Below are 15,262 nucleotides of genomic sequence, written 5' to 3'. Positions count from 1 at the left end.
GTGGAGCGCGTCGTCGCCCCGCCAGTGTGTTTGTCAACCCGGCGGAGGAGGAGCAGCTCCAGGGTGCGCTATGCGGTCGTGAGGGCTACGCGACAACAGCTGTCGATGAGGCCGCGGCGGAGCTCCAGCAGTCGCTCATAACGTGATTCCGGGACAAAATAATAATAATAATAAATAAATAAATAAAGAATACAAATAAAGACTCGGGTGAAATACAGACGGTCCTCGCCGTGGGTGTACGACATGATGGAGGAGAAGAAGGAGGAGGAGGGGGAAGCGGAGATCCAGGAGCACGGCCCCGAGCACTGGTTCTCCAAATGGGAGCGGCAGTGCCTGGCCGAGGCCGAGCAGGAGGAGCCGAGCCAGGAGGAGGCCGACCAGAGCCAGCAGAAGCTGTGGCATCTGTTCCAGAATTCGGCCACCGCCGTCGCACAGCTATATAAAGGTCCGTGGAGGGGGGTGGACAGTCGGCCTGGCGGCCAAGGCGGTCCCCGCTAGCCGCTTAACTCGCACGATCTCGGGGTTATTTGTTGTTTAGCCACGCAAGGCTAGCGGGTCTGCTAGCCGAGTGGCTAAATTAGCCAAGAAGCTAAGTTAGCCGAGTAGCTAGGTTAGCCAAATAGCTACATTAGCCGAGTAGCTAGCTTAGCCAAGTAGCTAAATTAGCCAAATAGCTAGGTTACCCAAGTAGCTAAGTTAGCCGAGTAGCTAGGTTACCCAGGTAGCTAAGTTAGCTATGTAGCCTGGTTAGCTATGCTAGCTGGCTAACTAGCTGGCAGTTGCCACTACATTTCAAACAAAGGGCACCGGGCAGCTCACAGAACAGCCGCTGAAACCACCACCATGGTGACCGAGACGGAGGCCTGTTGGCCGGGTGCGACACACCCAACACCCCGAGCTCGGCGTCGTGGCCGCGGGGCGGTTCGACGGCGGTTCGGTGGTGAAGGTCGCTAGTGAAGCCCACCCCGAGTCTTTATGCTAGCGTGCTAATACGCCAAAGACTGGGGAGGGGGGGATGACACTTAATAGGCAGCCGGGGTGAATAATGACTGAAACGGGTCATATTTGATCCAGCAGGACGGGGTTGTTCCCCAGTCGCACCAGGAGTGTGTGTGTGTGTTAGTCCCACACGGGTTCAGTGTTTTTGTGTGTTTTTTTAGACAGCTATCACTACACGAAACAAAATGGCGAAGTGCAGGGAGGAGTTCCTCGGGTGAAAATAACTCGGGACGATTTACGGCCGACTCTGCTCTGTTGTCAACTCGTGTCGGGCCACATTCACGGCCCGGGGGGCCCACGAACACACACACACACACACACACACCTCCCCCCGGGGTGGGGGGCTGTTGGTCGACGGGACCGGCACGAATATTCACCACAAATCAAACAAAAAAACGTTGAAGAATTGCAAAACAAAATGGCGAAGGAAGGGTTAGCAGGCTGGCCGGGGTGAAGTTGTGTTGGAGTTATTGTGGTCAGTCTGGCTTCACGTCGGGATTCAGTACACCCAGTCCTGTAGGAAGTGAAGTTGGGTGGTTTTATGTTTATTAAAGAAAGATTAACGTTGTAGTTTGCTGACAGTGCTTGTGTCAAACGTCGGATAGTCAAAGATCCGGGTTGCTGGCAGTGAGATTCTCAGTCTTGGTTACATGGTTCAGTCTTCTGATAAACTAAACCTGCTACTCCCAACAAAATGGCGTAGCGTCGTCCTTCTGGATATCAAATTCACACCGCGGGTTATTATATTAGCCACTCGACAGTAGTGCTGAATAACGAATTCCATACGAGTCGGCTGAACTTTTTTGACAGTTTGGGGAGCGGCGAGTGGCTTTGGGTACAGACTCATGGATGATGTCACTCATTAACACGGACGGGAACCCGTGGTGACAAATGTCTTATTGGGACGTACACATTTCCTGTCTCCTCTTCTTCCTCCCACAGATAGAGTTTGTCAACAACAGGGGATTTCATTGTGGATTCCTTTTCAGAATGCTGCTACTGCCGTCACCAACCTCTACAAAGGTATGTTAAGACTTTGTGAAAGATGTTGTTATATTACCACTAAAGCCTGTGATTTCAGGATCATGTATTGTATGGAAAATATAAACATAGAGGGGTACTTGCAAACTAGGGATCTTGTAAAGTAAACTAGGTAATGTGGTATACTTTTAAGACCCATTAATCACCCGATGGAGCTTGTCAATCCTAATAAGTAAAACTGGCTGGTAATGAAAGGCTAACTTGATTAAGGTCGCAGCCCTTGCAGAGTTCACTGTCTTCACCATATCGCCAGGAGCTCCTGCCCAAGCCCCCACTCCGCTCCTGGGTGTTACTGTATCAGGCGTCATTAGGCTTTGTTCTTAGGCCTGCGTTTAGCTGTCTAAATCAAGGCACTGTGTCGAGCGTGAACGGAGCTCTGCTCTCAGTGGCCGTTCAGTCTGTGATGGGGACCACTGACGTCTGGACAAGCTGTATACATCACACACTTGCAGACAAGTTGCACGTGAAAAAGTTCATTTTGCATTGGTAATTTCTCTCATCACAGCAGAAGGGAGATTTGGTGCTGGAGTGCTGGGTCACAGGGTGTTGACTCCAGCCTGTTAGAGGCCTCTTAGCAAGGCAGTTAAAGTTTGCCCACAGCTCAGGTGGAGAGATGAGAGAATTTCTGCAGGTGTGTACGTTTGACATAGTGGAACATCTGTAATGAATTCCTAGGCTCAGCAATACAAAGCTGTTTACCTATAAGTTGAGTTGAAGCATTGTATGTATTTGTGGGCGGTGGACGAACAAAAAAGTAACAATTTTTTTAATACAGTTCAGTGTCTGGAGTATCGGAAGCATGAACATGGCGCGAGCGTGTACTCTGAGAGAGGAACGAGCGAATGATTGCTGGATGCAGGTGGAAGGAACCTAAACTGTTGGAGACTGAACCTATGGGTGTTTGAGGATGAGGCGTGGGAGGTCGGGCGTAGAGAGGCTACAACGAACTGCACTATGGGAACACTTGGCACCCCGGCAGTTAATAGACGCGTTTCCGTTTTCGAGTGCAGCCGTTTGACTCGAGTCAAACTCGAGTGCTGCCTCGTCTGAGACACCTCTGCTAGTCCGGTGTCCAGCGCCTGGACAAGAGCTTCAGCTCGCTGGAACCCAGTTGGCATGGTGCACCTTCCCATGGGCTCCTGCTGCTATCGCCAAAGGTAATTAATGTCTAGCCGTCCAGCTCTCCGTGTGGGTAAAGGAAGCGTGTTGGGCTCCTTATGAGCAGAGTTGCATCCACTTGCGCTTGTCGTTGAGGGATGTTGGCGTAAATGCAGTAACTGGTAGAATGTTGAATCACCTGCTTAATGCGTCTAAATCACTAAAGCGTTTCACTAGGTAATACCGGGCCTTCCTTGGGCATTCTGCAAAATGATTTGATGTTTTATGAGCATACTTTAGCGGGCTCATGGTGGACCCCTGAGTGGTGTCTCCTGCCCCGTTTGCTGTCTGACTGCACGGTAGGGTGTATGACTTGCCGTCATGGTCCAGAGGCTGGACAACACTTCTCAACACCAGTCCAACACACTTTGATGCTTTGAGTCGTCTGTCCAGCACAGTTCAGTATGTGTGTTGATGAGTGTTAACAGACATGCTGGTCTTTGTGTAGGTGTACGGGGGAGAGAGGCCTTGAGTCAAATCCAACGTGCATTGTAAAGAAATTAGTGCACATTATCCAGAGCTACATGTTCTTTGGGAATTGTGGTAGCATTTCCTAGTGCCAGAAAATAGTGATCTTGTGAAATGATGCCGTGGAGTATTGACCGTATAAATGTATAGATCACAGTTATAAATGTGAATGAACTGCATTGAATTGTCCTTTTTTTTTTTTTTTTTAGATTTTTTATATTGCTCTGAAATCTTTTCCATTGCTACCAATTTTTTAATCATATTTTTAAATATACGTATTTTATTAAAATCATATATAGAAGTAGATTTATTTAAATAAAGTGATTTTCACTTCCTGCTCTGGCAGCACAGAATGAACATGGTGGAGCCCTTTGTTTCCATGTGTAGAGAGCGTGGAGGCCCACCAGAGAAGCTACGAGCTGGGCATTCAGATCGGCCACCAGCGGAGGAACAAGGACGTGCTCGCATGGGTGAAGAAGAGGAGGCGGACCATCCGGCGCGAAGACCTCATTAGCTTCCTGTGTGGCAAGGCCCCGCCTCCACGCAGCTCCAGGGCTCCGCCCCGACTCGCCATGGTGTCACCCAGCCGGCCGGCGTCCTCGGAAACGAGCTCGTCCGTGGAGACGGACCTGCAGCCTTTCAGGGAGGCCATCGCCCTGCATGGTGAGGTTGTTGTCTGACATGGTTCTTCAGAGTGGGAGCACGAGCTAGAGCTGGTCATAAAGATGTTGCGCTTCAGATAGATGTAGGAGGAATGTACGCTGCAAGTAGATATACAACGAATGTACACTTAATAGGGATCCATATGCACTGCATAGATATAGAAATTATGTACACTTCAGATAGCAGTAACTGTAGATTTATATGCACATTATTATCTAGTAATATGTGTTCTCCGTGGTCATGTATTGCACATAGTGTTGGCGCACCTCAGATTCAAACATCAGTGTCAACAGGTTCTTCTCAACTGAAAGTGTTTGATCCCATACTCTTTCAGATTAGCAGTATACCCTTGTGGTAGGGGTGGGGTAACCTTGCTATTGGTCTGTTACACTGGGTATGGGGGATGTAGTGTGGTGTTTGTTGTGAGTGAAGGGGATGTAGTGTGGTGTTTGTTGTGAGTGAAGGGGATGTAATGTGGTGTTTGTATTGTGAGTGTAGGGGATGTAGTGTGGTTGTACTGTCAGTGTAGGGGATGTAGTGTGGTGTTTGTACTGTCAGTGTAGGGGATGTTGTGTGGTGTTTGTACTGTGAGTGATGGGGATGTAGTGTGGTGTTTGTTGTGAGTGAAGGGGATGTAGTGTGGTGTTTGTATGTTCACGTGATCAGTTGCTTAGCCAATATTTTGAATTAGTTTATTGCTTACTTACTGAATGATTAGTTGTTTTCGTCCTGTTCCTTATGCATGGAAATCATTGCGTTGTTATTATTATAATTTTCTAGACTATTAATTAATTTTTTAATATTAGATTTTTCTACATGTATATGTGGTCCCGCTCCCGCATCGCCTGGACTAATTCAACTCCCGCTCCCGCCAATAACAATTAAATTCTGTCCCGCGCCGCAAGATATTCTGCCGGGTCCCGCGGGACCCGCGGGATTACCGCGGGAGTGCAGACCTCTAGTGTGGTGTTTTTACTGTGAGTGTAGGGGATGTAGTGTGGTGTTTGTACTGAGAGTGCAGGGGGGGGGGGGTGTAGTGTGGTGTTTGTACTGTCAGTGTAGGGGATGTAGTGTGGTGTTTGTACTGTAAGTGAAGGGGATGTAGTGTGGTGTTTTTTCTGTGAGTGAAGGGGATGTAGTGTGGTGTTGTGAGTGAAGGGGGATGTAGTGTGGTGTTTTTACTGTGAGTGCAGGGGGGGTGTAGTGTGGTGTTTGTACTGTGAGTGAAGGGGATGTAATGTGGTGTTTGTACTGTGAGTGTAGGGGATGTAGTGTGGTGTTTTTACTGTGAGTGAAGGGGATGTAGTGTGGTGTTTGTACTGTGAGTGAAGGGGATGTAGTGTGGTATTTGTATTGTGAGTATAGGGGATGTAGTGGTGTTTGTACTGTGAGTGAAGGGGATGTAGTGTGGTGTTTGTACAGTCAGTGTAGGGGATGTAGTGTGGTGTTTGTACTGTGAGTGAAGGGGATGTAGTGTGGTATTTGTATTGTGAGTATAGGGGATGTAGTGGTGTTTGTACTGTGAGTGAAGGGGATGTAGTGTGGTGTTTGTACAGTCAGTGTAGGGGATGTAGTGTGGTGTTTGTACTGTGAGTGAAGGGGATGTAGTGTGGTATTTGTATTGTGAGTATAGGGGATGTAGTGGTGTTTGTACTGTGAGTGAAGGGGAAGTAGTGTGGTGTTTGTACAGTCAGTGTAGGGGATGTAGTGTGGTGTTTGTACAGTCAGTGTAGGGGATGTAGTGTGGTGTTTGTACTGTGAGTGAAGGGGATGTAGTGTGGTGTTTGTACTGTGAGTGAAGGGGATGTAGTGTGGTGTTTGTACTGTGAGTGAAGGGTGATGTAGTGTGGTGTTTGTACTGTGAGTGAAGGGGATGTAGTGTGGTGTTTGTACTGTGAGTGAAGGGTGATGTTGTGTGGTGTTTGTACTGTGACTGAAGGGGATGTAGAGTGGTATTTGTACTGTGAGTGAAGGGTGATGTAGTGTGGTATTTGTACTGTGAGTGAAGGGTGATGTAGTGTGGTATTTGTACTGTGAGTGAAGGGGATGTAGTGTGGTGTTTGTACTGTGAGTGAAGGGGATGTAGTGTGGTGTTTGTACTGTGAGTGAAGGGGATGTAGTGTGGTATTTGTACTGTGAGTGTAGGGGATGTAGTGTGGTGTTTGTACTGTAAGTGAAGGGGATGTAGTGTGGTGTTTGTACTGTGAGTGAAGGGCGATGTAGTGTGGTGTTTGTACAGTCAGTGTAGGGGATGTAGTGTGGTGTTTGTACTGTGAGTGAAGGGCGATGTAATGTGGTGTTTGTACTGTGAGTGAAGGGGATGTAGTGTGGTGTTTGTACTGTGAGTGAAGGGCGATGTAGTGTGGTGTTTGTACTGTGAGTGAAGGGCGATGTAATGTGGTGTTTGTACTGTGAGTGAAGGGGATGTAGTGTGGTGTTTGTACTGTGAGTGAAGGGCGATGTAATGTGGTGTTTGTACTGTGAGTGAAGGGCGATGTAATGTGGTGTTTGTACTGTGAGTGAAGGGCGATGTAGTGTGGTGTTTGTACTGTGAGTGAAGGGGATGTAGTGTGGTGTTTGTACTGTGAGTGAAGGGGATGTAGTGTGATGTTATGAGTAATGGGGGTGTAGCGTGGTGTTATGAGTAAAGGGGATGTAGTGTGGTGTTTGTACTGTGAGTGCAGGGGGATGTAGCTTGGTGTTTATGAGTAAAGGGGATGTAGCATGGTGTTTGTTTTCAGTAAAGGGATGTAGCGTGGTGTTTGTACTGTGAGTAAAGAGGATGTAGTGTGGTGTTGTGAGTGAAGGGGGATGTTGTCTGGTGTTGTGGGTGAAGGGAATGTAGCGTGGTGTTTGTGCTGTGAGTAAAGGGGATGTAGCGTGGTGTTTTGAGTAAAGGGGATGTAGTCTTGTGTTATGAGTAATGGGGATGTAGTGTGGTATTTGTACTGTGAGTGAAGGGGGATGTAGTGTGGTGTTTGTACTGTGAGTGAAGGGAAATGTGTGGTGTTTGCTGTGAGTAATGGGGATATAGCTTGGTGTTTGAGTAAAGGGGATGTAGCGTGGTGTTTATGAGTAATGAGGATGTAGCGTGGTGTTTATGAGTAATGAGGATGTAGCTTGGTGTTATGAGTAAAGGGGATGTAGCGTGGTGTTTATGAGTAATGATGATGTAGCGTGGTGTTTATGAGTAATGAGGGTGTAGCTTGGTGTTTGTTATGAGTAAATGGGATGTAGCGTGGTGTTTGTTATGAGTAAATGGGATGTATCGTGGTGTTATGAGTAAATGGGATGTATCGTGGTGTTATGAGTAAATGGGATGTATCGTGGTGTTTGTTTTAAGTAATGGGGACGTAGCGTGGTGTTTGTTTTAAGTAATGGGGACGTAGCGTGGTGTTTGTTATGAGTAAATGGGATGTAGCGTGGTGTTATGAGTAAATGGGATGTAGCGTGGTGTTTGTTATGAGTAATGGGGATGTAGCGTGGTGTTTGAGTAATGGGGATGTAGCTTGGTGTTTGAGTTGTGGGGATGTAGCGTGGTGTTTGTTATGAGTAATGGGGATGTAGCGTGGTGTTTGTTATGAGTAATGGGGATGTAGCGTGGTGTTTGAGTAATGGGGATGTAGCGTGGTGTTTGTTTTGAGTAATGGGGATGTAGCGTGGTGTTTATGAGTAATGGGGATGTAGCGTGGTGTTTGTTTGTCTTCCAGGCCTGAGTGGTGCCATGGCCAGCATCAGCATGCGTTCTGGAGCTCCTGGTTCGCCCACCCACCTGAGCACTAGCTCCGCCCCAGGGCGCCGTAGAAATGGTCTCCACGATGTTGACCTCAACACCTTCATTGCCGAGGAGATGGCACTTCACCTAGACAACGGCACTCGGAAACGAAGCTCCGCCCAGTGCAGTGACGTCATTACAGACTCGCCCACCCACAAACGCAATAGGATGATCTGAGCTCACACGCGCACAAAACAAAACGAAAAAAATTTAAAATAAACAGAAAAATAAAAGAGAAAAAAAGCCACTCGTCAGTCATCCTCCCATCTTTACTCTTGACCAGGAAACAATAGCAGCCAATAGAAGTGCTTGCTTCAGTCTAGCGCTTTCTCTGATTGGTCTAGAGAGCCCAATGAATTCAACAGTGGGAGGTGGAGCTCGGAGGCCAAAGTGCCCTTCCCTGTGATCATGTCTACATGCACACACCCCTCATTCACTCTGGTTCTGTTTGTGCGTCTGGATGCATGTGTTGCATTTAGTCTGAACTGACAGGAAAAGGAAGAATTATACTTTTTTTTGGGGTGTGTTAAGGTTGTATGAGTGTTTTTTTAGTGGCTGCGTTTGTCTGACTTGTGTGTGTTTTGTGTGAGAGACGCATGAGAGAGACTGCACTGAAGAATGTTTGGTGTAAAAGTCCATGACTGTATGAGACCCAGTATGTGTAAATTTTGTCATGTGTGTGTGTGTGTGTTTGTGCATGCGTGGACAATTTTGTGAGTGACATGTGAGGCGTGTGCGTGAGGCGTGCGAGGCGTGAGGCGTGTGCGTGAGACGTGCGAGGCGTGTGCGTGAGGCGTGTGCGTGAGACGTGCGAGGCGTGTGCATGAGGCGTGTGCGTGAGACGTGCGAGGCGTGAGGCGTGCGAGGCGTGAGGCGTGTGCGTGAGACGTGCGAGGCGTGTGCGTGAGGCGTGCGAGGCGTGTGCGTGAGGCGTGTGCGTGAGGCGTGCGAGGCGTGTGCGTGAGACGTGTGCGTGAGACGTGCGAGGTGTGTGCGAGGCGTGTGCGTGAGGCGTGTGCGTGAGACGTGCGAGGCGCGAGTGGTCCCTGCCGCCTCCCAACAGCGCCCGTCACTGCCTCAGCTCTCTGCTACCACACCGCGGCCGAAAGAGCAGCGCAGGTCTCTCTCTTCATTTGAAATGTTATTCCTGTTGTTTGTTTGGCCTGCGCCGCTCCAGTAACCCCCAGTGCTCTGATAGCAGCACTTATGCTTGTGCACCACCCCAACCACTTTTGATTTCTTCTGCTATGAAGTTCATCATACTTCCTGTGCGTTCATCCTATCATCTGCACTTTCTCTCTCTCTCTCTCTCTCTCTCTCTCTCTCTCTCTCTCTCTCTCTATCCCTTCCCCTTGCACCGTTGTCTCCAGTGTAACATTATGTAATGTAAATAACTGTAGGTGCTGACATAGACTTGTGGTACATATTGTAAAAAAGAGGCTGTGCAGAGACCATTGAATTGTTAATGTACAATAATGATTCTTGCATTAAAGAAATCAAGCTTTTAACTACCTCCTCTCCTGTTCGCCGTAATGTTGACGTGATCAGCTGTGGCTCACCGGTTAGGGCCGGACTGTCTGTGCCGTCTTTCGGTGATCTTATGGTGATCTTTCAGTGATGTTTGTGCCACATTGCTTTTTTTTTTGCGAACTCCCATCGAGTTGTGTTCCAAGTGTTCAGAGTTAATATGCAACAGAGCGAGGTGGCTCTAGACCTGTCCTTTGTGGTGGCTTCCAAAAAACGTGAACCAATGAGAACCCCGGACTCTAACCTGAGAACGTGAAAACGTTAGAACGTGCCGCTGGACAGTCGTTCACTCCCGTGTGTGTTCCAGCCAACAACATCTGCCTTCAACAAGTCCATATGCTCTTCACCATCAACACACATCATTAGCATTTGAAGCCACAGTGTGCTGGTGCAGGAGTGGGCATGTTTACTGAGACCGCTGACTCCAGTAGGACCTCACACGCCCGGTTCTTCTGGCTCCAGGGTTGATGGGATACCGTTATTGGATGGGAGGTTTTTATTTGCTCATCAGGGTTATGACTCAACTTCATAATGACATTTTTGGTTTTCGGGGGGAAACTTGTGGGTCTTTATTCTGTGTCTGTGTATGGTAGTTAGTGTAGTGACCTCCACCAAGCCTCCCTGCACCTCAAAAAAGAAGCCCTTAGGCTTGCATAATACACAGTGTTTTGGGCGTGAATTTTTGGCCATAGAAACCTATAGTATAATGTTGGGGTTCCCTTTGTTAAACAATAAATCAGGACCTGTGCCTATAAGATGATGATTTTCTCTATTGTGTTAACTTGAACGTGCAGGATCATACATGTTTTACTTTTAAAGAAACTTCCAGATGTTAACGATTAGAAATGGCTTAAAAAGTCATTGGTTTCTGGGCTCTTGAGACTGACGGCCTAGCTGTGTAGCATTACCCTGTTCACGCTGATGCACTAGCATATCGAAATGGCCATGGAAAGTGCTTTTGCAGACTTTCGTTTAGAAGAAATTATTTAGACTGTGCGGTATGAGCTGAGTTTCTTTGTGATTTTAAAAGCGCTGCCCACAAACTAAGTCATGTGTGATGGAGCCCATTAACCAGCTCCTAAAAGCTCAGAAAAAAAGCTTATTAGAACAAAGCGGAGACTTGATTCTGGCCCCGTCATCTGCGTCTGCTCAGAGCCTCTTAAATGTTGAAATAAGGTAGCTTAAAATCTACCCAAACTGCCATGACATTTGAAATACGTGAAAATGTCTGGCTAAGCAAAATTTGTGCTTTCAAATCTAAATGGGGAAAGTCAAACATGTGGGCTTTTACTAAGCTGTTTCCCTTCATGTTGCAAGGGTTAGGGGTTTTTTCTGCTGTGCAGCCATTTTGAACTCCCATCTAGCTTCTGAATCTCATGGAAACAGCCCCCGGGTTCAGAATGCGGTCAGATTTTGGTGGGGTAGTAAATGTCAGTGTTCGGTCTGACTCTCCTTCCCCCTGGGCGTCTTATTCCTGGCTGGTTTCCTCTTTTAGATGTCATATCAGTGATTTAAATACAACATATCGGAGTGCACCAGCACAACAGGGCAAAGAAGGCAAACACGGCTATGTGCTTTATGAATATTAATGTTGGGGTTTCCACTACATGTTTATTGAGTAATAATTGTTCATTGTCTTCATCCTTGCGGGTCACTAGGCTAAAAACTGAGTGACTCGTTATCAAGCACTGAATTTGAAAAGGATACGTGACCGCTGTGTAGAACGTCGAGTTTTAATTACCATCAACAAAGCTATATAGGATGACCCTGGCTCCCCGAGGGCACAATGTAGTTCTTCTGTGACTGTGATGTGCGCTGAAGTACCTCTGCATCCGTCTTAACTGGTGGAAAATACCCGTTTTGTTGAAACCTTTGGTTTGATAGATCAGACAACTGTCATGCTGATCCTTCAGAACTCTGCATAAGGTTTATGGTTTTTTTTTTTTTTTTTTTTTTTTTTTTAAAGAGTTTTGTCAAGTGAAATAACAGCTATACATTTAGAAGCATGTTACGCTTACGCCCCGAAAACACCCCCAAAATACCCTAGAACACCCTGGAACCACCCCAGTTCGCTGACTGGAAAGGGCCCAGTGCGTAATGCAGTTAGGACCAAACCAGACTCCTCCCAGCGATCTTTCTGCACAGCTGGATGTGCTACGAAGCTTCACTGGAGTTGTACACCACGTTGTAAGTCAGGCTCTTAACATCTCCACACAACTGTGCCAATATGTGTTCTACACTTCCAGCTTCAACATCGATTCTACCGCGCGATTAAACACGGCTAATAAAGATTTAATTATGATTGAATAAAAGCAAGACCAGCAGAAGTCATGTGGCTTACGGTGAGAGAGACAGGCAGATTTGTACAAGGCTACAAATGTGAAGATGTTCACATCTGAGGGCGTTGTGGACTGTAAGGAGTGTATTCAAATGTTACCAGAGTTGGTCTGTAGACCTGCATAATGCAGTTCAGTATTATGGTTTACTGGTTCCAACACAGTGGCATTACGTTCAGTTAAACGTAATGGTTAAACGTAAATTAAAGGTTAATTTTCAAATGAAAATCTGCTACAATTGTGTAAACCAAAAGGTGTATCATATGGCTGTCCATGTTTGTAGTTCTGTGAACGTCCCGGGTCGAAGGTTGTGATCATACAACACATTCACGCAGTCTCTGATGTCGTACACGGAGCTCACACGGTCTCTGATGTCATACACGGAGCTCACGCGGTCTCTGATGTTGTACGTGGAGTTCACGCAGTCTGATGTTGTACGTGGAGTTCACGCAGTCTCTGATGTCGTACACGAAGCTCACGCAGTCTGATGTCGTACACGGAGCTCACGTGGTCTCTGATGTTGTAAACGGAGCTCACGCAGTTTCTGATGTTGTACATAGAGCTCACGCAGTTTCTGATGTTGTACACAGAGCTCACACAGTCTGATCTCAGCCTGGGACCACTCCAAAATCCCGATTGTTGTCCTGCTGTGGATGTAGGTGTCTAGTCCAAGACAGATTACTGATGTCTATGCAAAATGCTTTTGAATTATTCATCCTTACTGACATGTATGTATGATCTATGAAACATCACAAAGTAGGCCAGTTGATTAATGTTTGAATTGTTTTCCTGTAGCTTTAATTTTGTGTACAAAGTAATGAGGATACTTAGTAAGGAATTACATTAAACTTGAACTTAAATTAAACTTCCAAGGTCAGAAAAGTACATTTTGCACTGTAACAGCTCAACAGTAGGCATATTGCTCCGGCCAACGCTGAGCAGTGTTGGAGGTTTGTGAGTCCCTGAAGGGCGTGTGTTTGGAGGTTTGTGAGTCCCTGAAGGGCGTGTGTTTGGAGGTTTGTGAGTCCCTGAATGGTGTGTGTTTGGCTGCCAGTGGAACAATCAAAAGCAGTAGTTCTGGCATAGAGTCCCGGCCCAGTGTGAAGGCCAGAGACAAGCTCACGTACTCACACTGGAGCTGTTTCTGATTATGAGGAAAAAATAAATATCATTATTATTGTTGTTGGAGCTGCGGCGGTTGTGACGCAGTAGGGTTTTGCCAAAAGTTTGCTTAACATACACCTAATAATTACATAATAATAAATGGAAGTTTTTTAAAATAACTTAAACTTATAACTTAAACTTAATTTTTTAGGAAACGACCAATCAAAACCCTTTTGTAATCCCATCAGAACGGCTTTAGTATAACTATAATATTCTGCCAAACAGGCTTAAGTCGCAAGGCTCGTCCAAGAGTTCTTGACCCTGGTCCGTTTATGAATGAATGAAACGTGTAATTCCTTTACTTTGACTTCACACGTCTGATTACATTACCGTGACGTGCAGCAGGACACGCAGGAACTGATGAAACTATAGCGTGACTGAGTTTCCTTTTTGTCTAGTGTTATTTTGGAGTAGTTATTACGATTAGAAGATGTTGTTATTGATTTAACCCCCTATTCTAGGGCCTAGAAGGCTAGATCTTCGGCAGATGAAATTTCACATCAAAAGGAATCTCGCAAACTGCTACATTTACTTACTCTCAGCAGAAGTTAAAATTAAACATCAAGGGATCGCCTGAAACCGAAGTCTCTGGGTGTTCTCACCTCCTCACACACACACACACACACACACACACACACACACACACACACACACACACACACACAGTCAATTCCCCAACACCCCTTTGTTTCATTGATGACTTTTTGGGTTCAGGTGGAGTAAGACAGAACAGCCTGTGGATGCGACAGGGGGGTTTGTCGAATTTGGAAAGATCTGCATCCCTTTCCTCTCTTCACACGGTATCTTCAGTTCTCCGTAAGCTCATCGCCATAGCAACACGTTACATGTCTCTCAGTAATATTTATCCATTCGAGATAAACAGCGCCATGATGCAACTAAACGCGGCCTCTTCAGGCAGTTGCGTCTTAACGTAACTTCGCCGAGTGGCCACTAGGGGGCAGCAGTCGTCAAACAAAGGAGCGTGGACGTGAAAAAAATCGAATCATTGAGAAATAAAACGCCTTTCAGGTGCCTTCTGCAGACAAAGGTGGCGTTTATATGAGGTGTACGTGGCCGGTTGTCAAGGCTTGAAACGGGTTGGGCTTGAAATGAATCTGAGCTCATGTGAGGGCGGACGAAAGCAGGGAGAAAGAGGAGGGGGGGGGGGGGTGGCAATGACGAAAAGGCAAATCTTTCCAAGGAGGATGTGCCAGTGAGAAAAAAATCACAAACAGCAAGACTAGATGAGTGGGAAGAGAGAGAGAGGGAGAGAGAGAGGTGATAAGGAAATAGAGAGAAGAGCTGTGTAGAAAGAAAAGGTAAAGGTAAAAAAAATAAAGACATCTGGGGATGAGTGTTATGTAACCCTGTCTATAGATTTATGCGAAATCACAAGAGTCTTCACACACACAAACATCTATTTCTCCTGTTTGTTTGGATGTGTTGTAGCTAACGAGAGTTTGTTTTAACCCATCCAGGGGGCGGGCTTCAGTTTAACTCCACCCCCCCAACTCACTTTGGCACAGTTACATTTTCACACACACTCGCAGAGAGTTCATGTGATAAGAGGAAAAGACTTTTGGTTAGTCACAGGTGTTTGCAAGTTGTATAGAATTTCACAGAAAGCTTCAGGGGCAGGCTCTGTGTATTTGTGTGTGTGTGTGTGTGTTCTTTTTTTGTGTGCCAGTTTTGATCACTTTGTATGCATATTTCAACAGTATTATTTTCAAATGCTGAGTGTTAATACCGTTGTACCTCCATATATGTCTCTGTACAACACTGTTTTAACTTTGGTCCTAAATAAAATGGGTTTCAGTGGACATGAAGCACTTTTCATCTTTAAACCAAACAAGAGTGTCTTTGTTCTCTGCAGATTGCAGCCGAGCACCATTCATAAGTTAATAGCATTGATCGTTTTTATTCTCCAAGTGGAACTGTATTGATTGGGAGATTGTTTTTAGTCTGAAGGGTGTTGTGTTGCCAAAGCAGTTTGATTGAACCTAGCTACCAAAGGTCCTGCCAGAAGTACAAGGTGTGTGTGTGTGTGTGTGTGTGTGTGTGTGTGTGTGTGTGTGTGTGTGTGTGTGTGTGTGTGTGTGTGTGTGTGTGTGTGTTTCGCACATTTTCAGGC

At 46.4% G+C, this 15,262-nt stretch overlaps 1 protein-coding gene across 8 annotated transcripts; it reads left to right on the top strand.

The window, feature by feature from the left end:
* hapstr1b (HUWE1 associated protein modifying stress responses b) lies at positions 1 to 9,615 on the top strand. Of its 8 annotated transcripts, XR_013125118.1 has the most exons (6): positions 1 to 445; positions 1,942 to 2,022; positions 4,054 to 4,329; positions 8,040 to 8,855; positions 9,000 to 9,034; positions 9,129 to 9,615. XR_013125118.1 is itself a non-coding variant. In XM_076989973.1 (4 exons), exons 1-4 carry the CDS (start codon positions 244 to 246, stop codon positions 8,279 to 8,281), a joined length of 801 nt encoding a protein of 266 aa, XP_076846088.1. In that variant the 5' UTR covers positions 1 to 243; the 3' UTR covers positions 8,282 to 9,615. The 8 variants fall into 8 exon arrangements, 1 of the variants encoding a protein (XP_076846088.1); XR_013125114.1 differs by lacking the exon at positions 9,000 to 9,034 and having other exon boundaries at positions 9,035 to 9,615; XR_013125115.1 differs by having other exon boundaries at positions 9,022 to 9,615.
* Positions 9,616 to 15,262: the final 5,647 nt, after the last annotated feature.

The sequence above is a fragment of the Brachyhypopomus gauderio genome, unplaced genomic scaffold (assembly GCF_052324685.1).
Source record: "Brachyhypopomus gauderio isolate BG-103 unplaced genomic scaffold, BGAUD_0.2 sc72, whole genome shotgun sequence".
Lineage (NCBI taxonomy): Eukaryota > Metazoa > Chordata > Actinopteri > Gymnotiformes > Hypopomidae > Brachyhypopomus > Brachyhypopomus gauderio.
Note: the sequence above shows the minus strand (reverse complement) of the source record. Positions and strands in the feature narration are given on the sequence as shown.

Excerpts from the sequence above, each read along its gene's own strand:
- hapstr1b (XM_076989973.1), top strand. The coding sequence starts at position 244 with ATGATGGAGGAGAAGAAGGAGGAGGAGGGGGAAGCGGAGATCCAGGAG. Across the intron at positions 2,023-4,053 it reads CGTCACCAACCTCTACAAAG|AGAGCGTGGAGGCCCACCAG; the intron begins GTATGTTAAGAC and ends TTCCATGTGTAG. Across the intron at positions 4,330-8,039 it reads GGAGGCCATCGCCCTGCATG|GCCTGAGTGGTGCCATGGCC; the intron begins GTGAGGTTGTTG and ends TTTGTCTTCCAG.